The following is a 14,534-nucleotide window of genomic DNA, read 5'->3' as shown; positions in this document are numbered from 1 at the left end:
AACAATAAGAGGGAGAAAACAGGCTTGACAAGGAGTTGGTTTGTATCAGGCTCTTCACCCCATCTTCCTTCACTGTCCTTGGCCCTCCTTGTGTGTGTGTGTGTGTGTTCACACACATGTACACTAAATGGTCTCCATGGAGTTACTGAGGGCTTTCAAGAGATCTACACCATTGCAAGCTCTCCAACTCAGGACTGCATGTTCCTTTTCCTCAGCACATGCACTCAAATGCACACACACAATCTGTCTCTCTCTCTCTCTCTCTCTCTCTCACACACACACACACACACACACACACGCACAAACACACAAACATGATTCAAGGAAGAGGGGAAAAACATTCAGGCCTGTTTTGTCTGACTAGAGAACTTATCTTCTCTAAGCCCTTTCCCTGAGTCCCAACTGCTCTGTTCTCAACTCCTCCACCTCTTTCACAATTTCCAGGGGCACTGTGACCCGTGTTCCTTTCCTTTTCATTGCATTTTCTTCCTGGACTAAACTCAAAGCCAGAGGAGAATGGAAGCACCTCCTAACAGGTGGTGCCAGATCCTAGAAGAGCATATTATCACTTGGCTCTATCAAGTTATTTCTCCCTGACAAAGCACCCTCCATTGTTTGCTTACAGGTTGCACAGAGTCCAGGAGCTTGGTGAGCTGGTAGAAGCGTCTTGAGCAGGATGTGGGATTTTTTCTCTTGCAAGCAATGATACGATCAAGTTCCTTGATGTAATTCATTCGAAGTTCATCAAAGAATTTTTGATTTTTCAGCCCATCCACTGGAACTGATGTGGGATGAAAACAGAATGGGGAGGGAAGGCATGCCCACAAAGGAGCATTAGACAAAGCACCAAGTTTTCTGACAACAAACTTGACCCCCACCCGCACAGGGAGGGATCCATCTACTTGGTTTCCTGTCAGTTGAAGTCTGTATGCCTGGGTCCTTCAGGCTGCCAGCAAGTTCACAGAGAAAAAGCTAGCTGGACCCAATCTGAAAGGCATCAAGTAAATACAATTTACTAAGACTTTCATTTTTCTGGTCTTCTCATCTACACATTTCTTATGACCTGTGGTTTTTATGGTGTCACAGTCCAGCTCTGACTTAGACAATTAAAATATATAGCTTTTAATATCAAAATTTGCCTCCTTTTCCTCTCACAGGTGCCAAGACAGCATTCTGAAGAGACATTAAAGAAAGATTACTTGGCTAACTAATAAATCCTATCTGAGTTGCTTACATAGATCTCCTACTATTGCTCTGCAATAAATATTAGGTGGTTCTTGCCTGTTTCTATGGTAGAAGCTATGGCAAAGTTCAGAGACCTGCTACAGCCAGCTCCAAAAGCCTTGTTCCAGAGAAAGACTGGAGATAGGTGGGGATCTAATAGAGGTTGAGTTCTAGCAAAGATGACTTTCTTTGCTAAGGGAGAGTGGAAGAGGGAGGGTGAATAAAGAAGGAAAATGCCTAGGAGCTGGCTTCTCTCTGATAAATCTTTAGTGGAAAAAGTAGCGCCCTTCTTAGTCCCTATGGCACCAGGAGCATTTTTTGTCTCTCCGGGCACTTACTAATGCTGAATAGCAGCAGTGCCTTCATGCACAAAAATTCCTGGGGGGTGATTTGGAGCCATCCAAATTCTTGAGAGAGGTGCTTCATTCGTACACACTGGCTGTACATCCGGGACTTGTGCATGCGGTACCTGGGGAGAAGACATACAGAGAAAGGAAGGGACTAAGGGAGGGCTTAACAATAAGCTTTGGTTGCCCTCCCCAACCCAGGTTCTCTAAAAAGAGCTCACTGTTTCTCTTGCTGGTGCTTTATTGATAAGGAACAAGTTTGTTCTTTTTTTCTTCCAAAATCCTGACATCCTGATAACTACTCATCTTCCCTGCCCAGGATATGGGTTAGCACATGGAATTTCCAGGTCTCTGTGCCCCTCCTGTTTCCTGGGACAGAGACAGGAAAGCCTAACCAAATGAACACAATGTGCCAAGCACATGGTCTCCTTGACTACAGTTCTAATATTCCAGCTACAGCCAGAGCCAGAACTTGCCTCCCAGGCATCCCAACTTGGAGACTTTCTAGGAGATAAACTTTAGGAATCAACTCCTAACATAAGGACACCAGGATTCCCAAGTGACCATAGTAGTTTATCCTGTCAATTCCCCTGTCTCTTGGTGTAAATGACATTTCCCTTTATAGAAATTTCATCACTTAAAATAAAACAGGAAAGACTCCCCTTATCCCTTCACAATGAGTTCCAATGCTTATCAAATCAGCAATGAAGTGTTTCTGAATGTCCAATCTAAATGTCCCCTGAAGGGGAGCCTATTCCTTCATATAATGGTTATTCCTTATCACAGTTTGGGAGTTATAAACACATGTGAGCTGCCTTTATTATAGTGGCTTGTCAACAGATCATCACATTATCACTTATAAATTATATAGGGAAGTGGCCAAGGCTTGAACAGTTTCTCGGGGCAGGGGGGCAGGCAACCTCTCTGTTTTATGACTGGCCATGGCAAGCCTCTAAGAAGATACAGCATCTTTCTGTTAGTTGGTCTTCCTGATTTTCAACATTTCAGAAATCATGTGTGTGTGTGTGTGTGTGTGTGTGTGTGTGTGTGTGTGTGTGTCTGTATGGGAGACAGAGAGAGAGAGAGAGAGAGAGAGAGAGAGAGAAACTGATTTTGTATCTTGTAAAGAAAGGAAATGGAAGTCCAACACCCACTTAAGTAGTGAGGAAAAAGACCCTGGATTGGGCTTGAAGGCTGTGGTTTGACATTTTGGTCCCTAAGACACTAGCCTTGTCCACAGGATAAACAGCCCTAGAACTGTTTGGGTAAAAGCCCAACACCCTCAGAGAGATCTGAGCTGGCCTACAGAAAAAGGGAAGGGGGCAGATGGTGTATTCATTTCAGGATGGATACCAGCTACAAAGAGGAAATGTTTAGATAGTATTTCAAGTAAACTGACCAAAGCAGTGTTGCTCCAAGGCCTTTCACACCCTAGAGAATTTTTTAAGGAGATCTGTTGACACTGGGACCTAACCTTGCTCCAGTCTCTACTGTACTTCCAAGCCTCTGTTGACGATAACACTACAGTCTTTTTACCACTAAAATCATGGTCCTAATGTGGAGGATTGATGCAACACTGCTGCAAACCCCAAGGACAGAGAAATGTGGGGAAAAGAGAGAAGAAAAGGGGAAAGGGAAGGGAAGGAATTCAGAGGGGAAGGTGGCAAGAAGGATAAAGGACAAAATGAGTAGGGAAAGAGTTAATGGGAAGGAAAGGGAGAAGAGTGTGGAAGGCAGAAAAGGAATATTCAGGAAGAGGGCAGAGGTAGAGGAGAATAAACAACAGTGAATAAAAGAAGAGATGAAAATGGGAAAACACTGAGGACAGTGCTTGGCAAATAGTGTTCAATAAATGACATGTAAGAAGGTGCCATTATCATAGTATTCACCATTCTACAGATGAGAAGACTAAGGTTTAGAGAAGTTAAGTAATTTATTCAAGATCACACAGCTATGGTTCAAGCCCATCACCCTCACAACATGTGTTCTCCACAAAAAGGAGAGGAAGAAAGAAGAAAGCAGGGCTTATGACAGGTTTTGGTGTCAGAGAGATCAGGAAATGGGTTGGCTCAGAGTTCCTGTCTTTCTTTATGGACTTCATTCTCCATATTAGTTTCTTGAAGAGGCTAGCAATAATTAGTGGCTTTAAACTGGAGGGTACTGTCTCCCTACTGGGTGCTAGATGTATATGTGGTAAATTTGGGTTGTTACTGACATCTTCTTTGGTATTTGGTAGGCAGGTATGAGGGATGTTAAACATAAACATATTCAAACATGCAAGAACATCCTACACAACGAAAAATTATTCCTCTGAAAATGTCAACAGTATGCCTGTTGAGAAACATTGGTTTAGATGTTTAAAGAGACTCTAAGAGCTCTAACATAGGGCTTCCTACATGAGGAATGGGGGCCCTGTTGTTTCAGGAGCCCTGGGTCTTGATGGGCCTAGGACTCTGCCCCTGTGGTGTCTTCTGAAAAAATACATGGGAGTGGGCCAGCGAGCTGAGAAAGGGTGCCACATTACTTACACAGAGGCAGAAAAGGAAATGAGGATTTAGAAAACAACAATTATCACCTTGCAAAGGTTTAAGGGCTCTAGATGAGGTGGGTGGTGCAGGAGCCCAGGGTATTAATTCAATCACTAGAGGGCAGCAGGAGGGTAGGGGTTAGAGTTAAACAGGAAGAGAGCTTTTAAAGGTCTGCCCCTGAAGATGGCATCATAGGTAACTCTTTCAAGATCTGGAAACCTCTAAACAGGTTGTGCCAAAAGCCCAATGGTTATTCTTAGCTTCTGGCTACCAGGGTTCGCTGGGTTGGAAGAGGGCAGCTGGGGATACTCATTTTGCCCCATAAGGCCTTGCTGTACTGGAAGGAACCAGTAGCCTGTACATTTTATTTTAAGGCTCTTCTGGGTTAGAGGGCTGGAGAGGAAGGAAGGTCAACTCCTACCCTGACCAAAAGGATTCTCTGTGGTGAAACTAGCTCAAGGTACTTGGGAAGGCTTTTTTTTTTTTTTTTTTTTTTTTTTTTTTTGTCAGCTCCATGCACAATGCTATCAAGGGACTTCAAACAGCAGACATAGAGAAGATTATCACAATTAGGGGAAGAGTATCCGAAAGGTATTTCTCTTATTTCTTGCCTATTATTGGACAGGCATTTTACATCCAATTTTAGTCATCATAACAAGCCACTTAAGAAAGTTATATTTTGTTAACAGACAAGGAAACTGAAGATCAGAGAAGTTACATCTTACCCAAAGACTGTGATGCAGGATGTTATAGAGCAGAGATTTTAGCTGAGAAAAGTATAATTCCAAAATTTGAGCCCTTGGCCTAATTCATGAAAGATAAGTAGAGCTAGTGGCAGGGCAAGCATTAATTAAACCTGTTTTAAAGAGAAGGGAAGTAGCTAAGCCAATGTTGCATATCTAGAGAAAGGTGGAGCTGTTCCTTCTTGTCATCTACCACCATGAGGCAGTATAGGAGCTGTGAGTTATACAGACATACTTTGAATTCTGCCACCAACATGCCTTCGGTGAGTCACTTTATTTTGTTGAGCCTAATTTTCCCCATCCATTAAAAAAAAATACTATCTGTAAAAAGGGGAAATCAGGTTATCATGAGGACTTAATGGGGAAGGATTTTGAAAGTGCGTAGTATAGTTCTGGCACAGAGGAGTTACTCAACAAATGGTGACTGGCCCTCAGTGGTAGGAAAGGGACCACAGGAACTTCAGCGTTCACAGCTAGAGTCCTTTGTCCATTTCCTAATTGTTCTACAGTGAAGGAGAGGGGCCTTGACATGAGGTTGAGATAATCTACAAAGCAGGTCATAACCATGGCCAAGATACTTGGTTTTGGATAGGAAAGGAATGGCTCAGCACCAGCACCCCCCCCCCCATTGCTTCCTACTAGGTGGCTTTTCAGCAAGGCAAAGCCACCTCAGATTGGGCAGGTTGGCTGGAGCCTCTACTGCCTCACCTATAGGACAAATGGGCCACCCCCACCATTATCCCCATTACCATCATCACCACCAAAAGATCTGGCCAGGATGTTATATTTATGTGAGTTCTGGGCCCATGAGCACTTACTCATTGAAAACCAGGTCAGGGGCAAAGTAGAGCATCCTGGAGTTGACATTGGTGAAGGACCGCCAGCCCATGGCAAACACCATAAGCCCCATCCAGGAGTACTGAATGACTGCCATCTGGTCATCCACGTGCAAGTTGCGGAAGCCTGAAGATGGGGCAGAGGCAGTGGTCAGACTGGGCAATGATGGGCTGAGTGAAGTCCCAGCCATCTGCTGGGCTGAGAATTGCTGAAACTCTAGCAGCTCCTGAGGAGTCCCAGGGACAATCAATACTGAGGAACAGGGGGAGAATAAACTATATGGTGGGGATAATACTCCTTGCTCTCTCTACCTCACTAGGCTACTCAAATGAGATGATAATGGAGGCAAAATATGGTACTGTCAGTTGGCAGAGAATAATAATCTAACACTGCTTACAATGAGTGAACTCTTTTATAAGTATATTACTTATATTAGCTCATTTATTCTTCAAAATAGTACAATAAATTAGGTTCTATGAGTAGCCCCATCTTGTGAATTAGTAAAAGTGAATCACAGAAAGGTTAAGAAACTTGTCCAAGATTGTAAGGCTAGTGACTGGCAGACTACATTTCAAAGCCAAGAAGTCTGACTCCAAAGCCTGTGCTCTTGATTACTATGCCTTTCTGAAGATGCAGTGTAATAATCATTTCTCCTATATGAACAGCATTTTTCAATTTACAAAGATCTTTTCCAGATATATACTTATTTTTCCCTTCTAACAATCCTGGGAAATGAATATTATTACATATCAGCATATGTAGGAATGCATTTGACAGCCACTGCCTTCTCTATACCACCTTCAGGCTCTTTATCTTTTCTCTGATCCTCTTTAGGACTCACTTCCTGTCCATTATTTTGTACTCAACAAGTAATCTGACTTTGCTAGTTCCCTACTCTACCATTTCTGCCCTGCTACCATTATTATACACAAATAAGTTCTTTATGACCTGCCTCCTTAGACTAATTTCTTGCCACTTATCTTTTCATAATTTAGCTTCTAATTATTCTGAAAAACTTAGTTTGCTGAACACATCATACTTTCTCATGCCTCCGTATCTCTGCTATCTCTGCATAGTCAGTTGGCTTTGTCTAGAATGTATTCCTCCCTCCCTAGGCTTTCCATATGATAAATACCTACTCATCTTTAAAATTTTCACTGAAAATCTACTTCCTCTGTGAAGCCTTTGCCAATTCATCTAAGCAGACAATGATTCTTGTTTCACCTTCTTACTGAGCTTTGTGTAGCCCCACCCAATTACAACACTTATTACACAGTATTGGAATTTACTTAAGTACACATCTATCTCCTCCACAAGACTTGTAGATTCCTGAAAACAAGAACCATCCCTATTTCATGTTTTCTCCTTAGTACATAGTACAGTTCAGATAGTTGAGTACACATTTTTGAAATATTCATTTAACATTTATTATTTAATTTAATAGTAATTAAGAGGACTAAGGATTCCCATTTTTTTTCATTTTATAAAATGGGAATCCAATGATCTCCAAATTATCTACCTTAGTCTCAGACAGCAGAAGCTCCTAGATGCTACTTCCACAATACCACACAGATAGATCAGATGTAGCTATATTCTTCTGGAGGTTTCCAGACAGTTAGATGCTTAGAGAATCACCTCAGAGCTTGTCTTCTACCAGTATCTCAATTCTCTTTTCCCCCAAATATCCAGAATTATCAGAAATTTTGTTTTGCTATACCTCATTAGTAATGTTTCCATTAATTTAGATAAAGTTTCTAAGTTTCCTGTTGATGACCTCATTTAACTCTCACAATAACCCTAGAGAAAAGAAAATATGACACTCATTTTTCTAACAAAGAATTTGAGGGCTAGAGAAGTTAATGGACTTACCCAAGGTCATATAGTCTATGTGTGGCTGAATTGGGACTAAAACCTAGGTGTTCTAATTCTCTTCAGGGCCTTTTCCGCTCTACTGCTGAAGGGCACAACTCAAGAACTACCAAGTTCATGAGCTTTTGGTAGCCATAGACCGAGGTCTGAAGTGTACACTATGTAGACATGTCGTTCTGCTTAGTTGGTCCTTGTCCGCCCCAAAACCCCATTTCCCTTTTTCTCTCCTCTCCTCTCCTCTCCTCTCCTCTCTTTCTTCTCTCTTCTCTTCTCTTCTCTTCTCTTCTCTTCTCTTCTCTTCTCTTCTCTTCTCTTCTCTTCTCTTCTCTTTTCTTCTCTCTTCTCTGTTCCAACCCTACCAGACATCAGGGATTCTAGAGTCCTCATATCACCACCATTGCAGTTCAATTGGTTGACTGCAATCTTAGCTCCCAGGCCTTAGCATCCTATCTTCACTGTAGTGATATGCTGACAGACTAGCTGAAACCTGAGACACCAGAGTGTTTCTTGACAGAAGTCATTCTGTAGCATAGAACTCTTGATACTGACTCTTCCTAGTAGGACACAAAAAGCAGGAATCGAGCATGGAACATACCTTGGGGAAAGGGCCCAGGAGCTTGAAACCTGAGCCTCTGGAGTGGAAGCAAGCAAAGACTTGGCTGCTGAGTGTGTGAATAAGAGGATGTGTAGGGAAAATGAGGATTAAACTGTACAAGTACTAAGGAAGCTGTCAATACTGATGCTTTTTTCACTCCTTGAAATGCCAGAGAGCTAACAAAGAGGAGAAAAAAGGGAAAGCTTAGTTTGACTGTAATACTAACTAACTAATAATACTAATGGTCCTAGTGAGACCTGCTTAGAACTCAATCCTAATTACTGTGTATACATAAGCAGCATAGCAGGCTAATTTTCCTATAGGTCTAATATGATTACAATACCTAACTCTGTTTTCTAATGCTTAGGCTTTGAAGTTGTCTGCTCAGATAGCATGATTATTACGTAAGGGGTGACTTGAGGAAACAGTAGCTCCAGCCTATAGGTTTCCTTCAGTACACCTTCACTTAACACATATTTGGTATTGTATTAGGCTATTCTGGATAAATGAAGAGGAGTTATTCTGAAGTTTTGAAACATACCAAACAGGTTAGGGAGCAGAAGTAGTTTCACTGAGATTCTGTTTTCTTGATAAAATTTAGTCAACTCTAATTTCTTAGCAATCTGTAGTGGAAACCTATAGTCCCGCATCTACTCTGGGAGAACATGTCCAAAGAAAAGCCAGCTAGGAAATCTTTGGTGTGCTAATGCATTCAATAACTAAGGTCTTCAAATAAGATAATTCATCCCTGGGACCCATGCAGGAGCTTCTAAGCAAGGCTGGTGGCAGCTTAAATTGATTTTAGTTAAAGCAGTGTCTTTAGTATTCAAGCCTCATAATAATGACCTATCATTTACACAGCATCTACTATGGTTTCAACTACTGCACTAGGTCCTCTTTATACTTAATCTGAATGTTGCTAACAATTTGCAAGTTAGTGATTGTTCTACTATCTCTACAAATGAAAAAACAAAAGCACATGTCGACATGTGATTAGCTCAGGGTCACACAACTAGTATATAGTGAAGATTCCAAATCAGAAGCATCTGATCACAAATGTACTGAAAACCATCTACTCACCCCCCCTCAATTGATAGTTATTATTTATTAAAGTCCAGGTACTATCCTAGGCAATTTACTTATATGATCACCATCACAGAAAACTTAAAAAAAGAAAATTTATTCAAGTAGATGCCTAGCATGGTGGCTTGCACAGGACAGTAATGCAATCTGTTGAATGAGCAAATAACTAGAACTAGTAGGTAATTATCAATCATATAGATAATAAGAGTTCTTATAAATGTGGTAATTGGCTTCTTTTGGAACTACTATTTTAAAAAACCCAGGGTCAGAGATCATTTCCTTGGATGAGCTATGGTGAACTGATACTGACTTGCAGACTTGTTAATGTTAAAGAGAGGGCTTCTGATTCTGGGGGTTGGGCTGAGGAAAGCCAATGACTCCGAATCATACAAATTCTGCCATAATGATTTGCACTAGTTTATTGTAAACACCATCAAATTAGAAATCGGGGAATGTGAGCCCAAATTCTGGTTCTAATTTGTTAAGTAACAAAATGGAATAAGTTAGTTAACCTCTTTGAGCCTTGTCATTTGAAATGGAAATAGTAGCTTCTATGATTAACAGGACTGCTCTGAGGATTAAGTGGAATCACATCTATGAAAAGTTTCTCTCTCCTATATAATAGGGTAATTTAGGTGGTTGGCAAGAGCTAGGAAAGACTAAAATGATTCTCTGTTACACATGTGATATTAAGACATCCAGCTGAATAAGTAATAAGAATTAAAGAAATTTTCTATTTTATTCATTTTTGTATTTTTTCCTTCCTTTGTGAACTCTGTTTTGGCACAGTGCATACACAACCAGAGTCATTGGGTCTTCTTCCCAGTGATCGTATTGGCTAGTCGACCTCAGCTTCTCAAGCAGGGAAGGTGTATGACTGGGCCTTGTGAGTTAAAAATAGAGGTTTGATATCCAACATGCAAGGTCTTCAAAGGCGGCTTTGAAGTGGGCATCCAAGTGGGCTTGGATAAGGCTTTGACCCCTCACTATAAATCCCAGGGCTTCAGAACTATAGGGGCACTACATAGACTATGGGTAGAGTGGGATGAGGAGAAGATTTGGAATTAGGAGGGGACCTGGGCTCAAGTTCTGGTCCTACTACTTTCTGACCATGTAGCTATAGGCCAAGCATGCCACTTCTTAGAGCTTTAATGCTTTTATGTATAAAATAGGAAAAAGAATCCCTACTTTATAGGATTGTTATGAAGATCAAATCAGGTAATACAAATGAAGCTGCTCTGTTCACCATAAATTTCCATATGAGTGGCAGTTTTTCTTAGAACACATGTTAATCTTTGACTCCATAACAAGTTTAGTTGTCCATATTTCAAACGAATCTTTGAGTTATAGAATTTTGGGATGAAGACAACCATCAAAGTATTTATTCTTCATTGGTTTCCAAACTATGTTCCTTGGAGCCCTAAGATTCTGTAAGATTGACCTGAGGCTTATTTCACGGTAGTGAGTGAGAGGCACTGGCTTTAAATCAACCAGCTCTACTTGGATCTGTATACAATGTTTTTAACAAATAAAGAGTTTGGCTGCTAAAGGAAAGTTTATCCTTGGATAGATGAACTCTGAGGTTTCTTCAAGCTCTAATATTCTAATAAACAGAACAGTTCAAACCTCAGATGGCCTAGGTAGAAAGTGAGTTCCCCACCATTGGAGGTAACCAAGCAGAAGGTAGACAGACATTTTGTATTTCTTTCACTATCACCTAATATTTCCTCCCACTATAATTCCCAAGGCAGTTTAAAGAGCACTAAGAGTTCCTTGAAGCAAAATTTGAAAACCATCAATTTAGTCCAAACTACTCCTCTCACAATATAGATGAAGAAATTGAGACCCAGAAAGGGAAGGGGTCACACAATGAGTTAGTAGAACCTAACTGTTCTGAACCTAGAACTAGAACCTAAGTGTTCTGACTCTCAATCCCTTCTTTCTACCATATTATATTAGAAGAGTTCCTAAAGGTAATATTGATGACAGAGTATCAGTCAGGCTCAAAACTATCTTTGCAGGTGAGCCTGTATGTGCACATGTAGAAGAATATCTTAAGGTATATAAGGTTATGGTGTCCACACGGTCTGTGATTATGGGGACATTCGCTGACTATATACGTGGGTTGAACATGCAAACGTGATTGCTGTATGCTGATGTGAGGAATATGGAATATTCCATAATGCTGCTCTTCTTGATTTATTAATTTTCCTTATTTTTAAAATGGAAATTATACCATTCACTTCCCTCCATAGGGTTATAGTGAGTACTGCATGAGTTAATTGGCAGGGAAGGATCAGACATGGCGCTGGCCCATAGGAGCAATTCACTAAATATGATCTACCTTATCCCATGCCCCTAGTTTCCATTTCCTTACCAGGCAAGGCCTTGGCCCACTTGACCACATGTACAAGTTGTCTTTCGCCCAATTCATTAAGGCTAGAGAGCAAGGCTGCAAAGGAGTCGGGCTGGTTGTTGTCGTGTCCAGCACATACCACGCCTGGCTCAATGGCTTCCAGGACATTCAGAAAGATGGGCTGACACTCATAGCCTTCAATGTGTGACACTGTCAGCTTCTGGGTTGGCTCCTCAGTGGGGCTGGTGGCATTGGAAGCCTCCCCTTCCTCCTGTAGTTTCAGATTACCAAGTTTCTTCAGCTTCCGGGCTATTGGGAAGGAAAGGAAACTTGGATTTATTATCAATGGCCAAACACACAACTCAACTACCCTGTTAGAAGAGTTGACTAAGCTAAGAAAATAAGTATGCTCATTCTCCCTGGTTACAGAATCTAAACTCCATAAGGACAAGTGCTCAGTTTAAACACTGGTTGAATGAATTGAATGAATGAATGAATGAATGAATGATTAATCATTCCAAATCCCTACTAAATCCAAAGTTTCATATCTTGCTTTCTCCTCAGGCCCACTCTGGATTTAATAAATGGGAATTTTCTCGTGTTACAGCATTTCCTACTGAACACTATAACAGCCTCAGATATTGTCAAATGTTTACACCCATAGTTGAACATACACTGTAACACACATATTGATTTTCATCTTTACCAAAGGGGAAATTAAGAAGCTAAAGGGCTGAAATCCCCAATATTATCAAAGAACTAATAGAATGTCCCTGACTCTATACTCTGTAAAATAGGAGCCATACTAAGAGGCAGACATCAGAAAGAATGATAGAAATAGCATTATTTAAAACAACAATAATCTCAAACTCAAATCTGAAGAGCCAACCTCCCCCTGTGCCTGCACACACACAATTTAGATAGAGGTTTTTGGGCATCCTGATGTTTATTTTGTTTTATTTTCCCTGGCATTTATATTGGCAGAAATATAAGTAATTGAAAAGGTTATAACTTTGAGGCCTAGCATAGGCAGTTGTACTGGGGAGAACCATAAGCTACTTTATGTTTAATCCCTTTAAAATAGCAATAATAATAAGTAAAAAATAAAAGAGAATTTGATTGCTCAATTTAAATGGATAAATAGAACAAAACCTGTTGTTCATATGTTTCTGGATCCTATAGAAAAAGATCTGGAACTGACTTCAGGAACTGACTTTCAGTTATAATTAGAAAAATAAGTCTTGGAAACTCCAATCATAGTGCAACTCAGTAAGTCAAGGATGGTTCAAACATTTGGATCAACAACTAGGATACAGGAGGAGAAAATGGTAGGGTTGGTGGTGTAAGAGGAACACAGAGAACTCAGGGTAAAATAACAGGTGAGACTAGAAAATCAACCCAAAGTACAAGATGACATTGTCCAGCAATCATTTCTGCAGGGCTTGCACAGTCAGTATTAAGGAGATATGCACACACACTGTCAACTCCCATGCCCCACCTCCACCAAGGGCACAGGATAGAAGGTATGGGCCCATCTTCTCCCAGATCTAGAGGCCTGGAACCCAAAATATCTTGTCATGTGGTAAACCAATTGCTGACATGGATTCTTGTAGGCGTCTGCACAGTTTGGTAGTGCCTCCTGGATCTGTTCCCTTGGTACAGTTTCTAAAGGTAGACCCCATCTTTCCCATCGCTAGCAGTTCCTGGCTTTGAGCTCAGGAGCTGTCAGACCATGTCTTCCCCATTCCAATCTGAAAGAGGACAGAGATGTTATTAGCTCTATGCCTGAGGTAACTAACAAAAATGAAGATAACTATTTTTTTTAATTTTTTAAGTTTTTATTCATTTATTTTTAATATTAAATATAATTTATTGTCAGATTGGTTTCCATACAACACCCAGTGCTTATCCTAACAGATGCCCTCCTCAATGCCTATCACCCACTTTCACCTCTCCCCCACGCCCCGTCAACCCTCAGTTTGTTCTCGGTATTTAAGAGTCTCTTATGGTTTGCCTCCTTCCCTCTCTGTAACTTTTTCCCCCTCCCCCTCCCCTATGGTCTTCTGCTAAGTTTAAAGATAACTATTTTTTTCAGGGTCTTCTATGTGCCTCACTTCATGAACACATTGTATAATTTATTTACACATGATCCTAGGAAGTTAGGAGTATTTTCTATCCCTGTTTTATAAGTGAGTAAACTTAGGAAACACAGATATCAAGAAAGGGAACCCAATAATCTGAACCTGGTTTGCTGACTACGAAGCTTATGCTCCTTCTACTGTATCATGATGCTTCCTCAAGGTCTCTGAAGCCTGAACACTACTTCTAGCCAAACAGCAGAGTTGAGGAGCGGGGCTGGGCTTATATTCCCTCTGACTTCCATCCTCACCCTTGACTTCAAACTTCAGTAACTAGTATCAAATCCAGAAGGGAAGAGGCAGGAAACTATGAAAATATTCCAGCCATGTGCCCAAAGTAGAAACAGGTTTGGGACACTATAATGGCCTTAAAATTCACATACAATGACAAAGTAGGAAAGGTCTACAGAAATCTTCTCACCCAGGAGCCACAGCTTCAAAATACCTTCAGGGTCTACATAGGCAATAGAGTGGTGTGTGCTTGTCTGTGTGTGTGTGTGTGTGTGTGTGCACAGGAGAATGGTAGAAACTTTGGTGAACAAGAGTAAATGGCTACTGGCCTTCCTGTCCCTGCCATGCACATGCACGTGCACACATACACACAACCCTAGAAGGCATTAGTGTAACATTGAAAAATCTTCCTGGAGCTCCTCTGTATTCTAAAGGTAAATTAGTACTTAACTACCATTTTGAGACTTCTGACATTAATCCAAACTTTCAAGTCAAAGATGGGGAGGCTGAGTCCAGAAAGAGTGATCACCTACTGGCAAAGCTAAGACTAAAACCAGGGCTTTTATTCCTGATCCAGAGTTCT

General features: G+C 41.0%; 1 protein-coding gene across 1 annotated transcript in view; it reads right to left on the bottom strand.

Moving 5' to 3' along the window:
- AR (androgen receptor) overlaps nt 1-14,534 on the bottom strand; it is a 188,723-nt gene that overhangs the window by 14,006 nt on the left and 160,183 nt on the right. Inside the window, 4 exon segments of the mRNA XM_027053706.2 lie at nt 624-781; nt 1,563-1,693; nt 5,661-5,805; nt 11,604-11,891. Coding sequence (XP_026909507.2) covers nt 624-781; nt 1,563-1,693; nt 5,661-5,805; nt 11,604-11,891 — 722 coding nt within the window.

Source organism: Acinonyx jubatus, chromosome X (genome assembly GCF_027475565.1).
Source record: "Acinonyx jubatus isolate Ajub_Pintada_27869175 chromosome X, VMU_Ajub_asm_v1.0, whole genome shotgun sequence".
Classification (NCBI taxonomy): domain Eukaryota; kingdom Metazoa; phylum Chordata; class Mammalia; order Carnivora; family Felidae; genus Acinonyx; species Acinonyx jubatus.
This window is presented reverse-complemented; position numbering and strand designations above follow the sequence as displayed.